The following is a 3229-nucleotide window of genomic DNA, read 5'->3' on the forward strand; positions in this document are numbered from 1 at the left end:
CAGGGCATGTCACGGTCCATGTGCTTCACTAGGACGGGGAAATTATATGGTACACCAGCATGGTGTGGTGGTGGGGTGGGGGCCTTATATGGCATGTCAGGGACTGTGTAGTGCAGTGGGAGGGTGGGGAAGTTGAGTAGCATGGCATGCATCCCTTGCAACATCTAACCTGGGAGTGTGTAGCCCACACAATATGTGGCTAAGGTGGAGTGGCCATCATAGAAGACATTCCAGTTTTCTGCTACTCTGTCCTCTATTGATATGAAACCCGACGCCTTTATGTCCTCTAGCTTTCTCTTCAAGAGAAAAATAGAGGACATAAAGGCATCCATTTTTGTATCAACAGAGGATGAGGACAGCCGGACTCTCCTCTATGATGGCCACCCTAGGCTAAGGGGCCTGTGGCTCCCAGCCACTTCAGGTTGGATACCTCTGACCTGCAACAATGGAGCACTAAAGAAATGACAGAAAGTTAAGCTAAAGCACTTAACTCACTCATGCATATGTGTTTTTTCTTGACAATGATTCCCTTTTACCCCCCATCTAACAGATACTGCACCCTTCCCAGAGGCGAGCATTGTCATAGCTGTGGTAATCGGAATAACTGGACTAATCTTGATTGTGTTTGCACTAGTTGCTTTTGGTATGTGACTGAGCATTTAATTCATCATGTAAATTTGGCAGAGCAGCTGGAGTCAGCAGTAGTAGCAGTGATGAGCAGGGAGGTTCCCCTCACCCTGCCAGCTCCCAGGGGGACCAAGTAGGAAGGGGGAAGCCATGGCCTTTCTGCTGCTACTGAGCCCAGCTGAGCCTGGCCCCCATGCAGCTCAGATGGAGTGGGCAGGAATGGCTTTGGAGCTTCTGGTGCCCCTGGGACTACAACGAAAGCAGCAGCAACAGGCAGGAAGGGGGAGGGAGGGTGTGGGGGAACATGTCTCTGAGTACAGAGGAGAAGGGGAGAAGGGGGAGAGTCTTACCTGCTTTGGGGACTTGCCAGCTCCTGCTCCCTGAGTGCAGTTCAGTCTGAAAAGGTTGAGACTGGTGGCCTGAGTGCCTCCAGGATGACTTCACTGGCTTCTTTCTGGGTTTGGCATGTGCAGCTTGGGAGTGGGTGGACAACAGTATGCTGGTTAGCAGTTCAGTCAGAGGCACTGCAGAAGTAGTAAAGCTGGGTGCTTTACACTTTTTTAATAGTGCTAAAACATGTACAGTTACTAACCCCTCTGATGTAAAAGTGATATCTTGAAAGTGAAATCTCTAATTTTTGTTTCTTTCAGTTTGGCACCAGAGGTGGAAATTCAGAAAGTTGACACAGCCTGGGCAGATTGTTGTTGTCAAGGAAGACAAAGAGTTAGCTCAACTTAGGGGACTGCATGATGCTGTGAGACTGGCCAGTGCTTGCTATGCTGTGCAGTACGTAATTGATACGTGTCAAAGTGACTTCCAGAGCAAAAAAATTAGTGGGGTTTTTTGGGACTGCTTTAAGGAAACTCTGAGCACTGACAACTCCAAGTGAAGCCTAGGGAACTAAGGGTGCTCAGAGTTAAAAAATTAGCCCCTGCTGTTCAGAGAAAGTGATCCATGACACAAGGCCAGCTTTTTAAAAGAGCTCCCTACCCCTCTAGGTCTTTAAAAAAGTGCCACATTTTCAACAGGCCATAACCACTCCTATTGTGGTACAAACTGATAAATAGTCAAAAGAGTTTGCTGCCAGTTTTAATACACAGCTTTTGTTTCATTTTGAGCCAAAGGGTGAAATGCCTTCTTCTGCAGAAAGATTTCAAAAGGCTCGTGCATCGTTTACATCCCAGATCAACCAGGTGGGGTGAGATGAATTCCCCAGACTGGTGTAAGGCAAAATATATGAAGTGTTCATATCTCAGAAACTCATTTAATTAATTAATTAAAAATACTGCTGTTTTGTAGCAATCTCCCTACTCCAGATGAGACTGAATCCTTGCCAGCCTTTCCTCGGGAAAAACTGAATTTGCATAAGTTATTGGGAACCGGAGCTTTTGGAGAGGTGTATGAAGGGACTGCCATAGATACCGTGGCAGCTGGAAGCAGAGAATCCAAAGTAGCAGTGAAGGTAATTTTAGCTGCATAGAGACAGTATGATATATAGAACCATAAATAGGAAGTTTTGTGCCCGAGGCTGTGGCAGTCTGGTTGGCACCAGCAGTGATTGCCATTTGTGTACCCTTCTTAAGATGATGCCCAGGACAGTGCCCCACTTGCCCACTCCTTGTTATACTGCTGATACCATAAGCAGGCAATCCTGATTCAGTGTTTAGACCATAGGAATAAGAGTCAAGAGGCATAGTTTGTATATCTGCCTCTGCTACTAAATTACTGTATGAGCTTGTGCAGTCACTTAGGGCTGAGGTTTCACCACAGCACCTGCTAACTTCAAATCTTGGAGACAGTCAATCATGGTAAAAATTTCACTTAAATTGTATATTTAAACACTTTTAGAAACACATCTCATAGGAACTCCAGTTAGATCAAACATACATTCAATTAAAAAACTCTGAGTGTGAGAATAACTCACTAGGCCACCTAATACCTCACAACCTTGATCGTTGTAATGGAGTTGCTGATGCAGCTGATCATTGAGATTTTGTTGCACAGTTCTATATTTCTGGCAACATGCTATATTTCTTTATTGCAGTCATTTTAAAAAAAAATCCACATCCTCATTTCAAAAGTCTTATTAGACAAACCCCAGGTGACTGGCTTCTGAATGGTCAGACTTAAAGATCCAGTCTCTCTCCTCACTAATCATCATGCTAATCAAGCACTGGGGAATAGGGCTGTGCGGTAGTGTGTGCACCAAGACTACACCTGTAATTTTACTTCTGTCAAGGGCTTACTGATGAAAATAGAAGCTAATAACAAACAAGAAGACCCTCCTTAAAAATAATTCTGTCTTTAATACCATTGTAGTATTCAGCTAGAGCCAGTTCTTCTAATATACTCTCAAGTATCCTTTTTCTTCAAGTTACTCCTTTTTCCCATACTTTTTTGTCTGTTTACTAGTCTGTCCTTGAACTGGGATCTCATAAAGGTAAGGAAAAGCATAGATGACTTGTTTTGTTTAGAAAGTGTCTATTACTTTGTGGCTATTGCTGGAAATAAGTAATAGTAAAGCATGTATTGAGGGTTGGGAGTGGGGGGAGTGTTAGCAGAAAAGGCCAGCCTGTTGAATCTCTTCTTATATAAATGTTGT

At 44.1% G+C, this 3229-nt stretch overlaps 1 protein-coding gene across 1 annotated transcript in view; it reads left to right on the plus strand.

The window, feature by feature from the left end:
• ROS1 (ROS proto-oncogene 1, receptor tyrosine kinase) overlaps positions 1-3229 on the plus strand; it is a 175728-nt gene that overhangs the window by 127788 nt on the left and 44711 nt on the right. Inside the window, exons 35-37 of the mRNA XM_019520222.1 lie at positions 551-643; positions 1278-1413; positions 1927-2089. Coding sequence (XP_019375767.1) covers positions 551-643; positions 1278-1413; positions 1927-2089 — 392 coding nt within the window. The remainder of the gene's footprint in view (positions 1-550; positions 644-1277; positions 1414-1926; positions 2090-3229) is intronic.

Source organism: Gavialis gangeticus, unplaced genomic scaffold (genome assembly GCF_001723915.1).
Source record: "Gavialis gangeticus isolate Ggan-Ray unplaced genomic scaffold, GavGan_comp1, whole genome shotgun sequence".
Lineage (NCBI taxonomy): Eukaryota > Metazoa > Chordata > Crocodylia > Gavialidae > Gavialis > Gavialis gangeticus.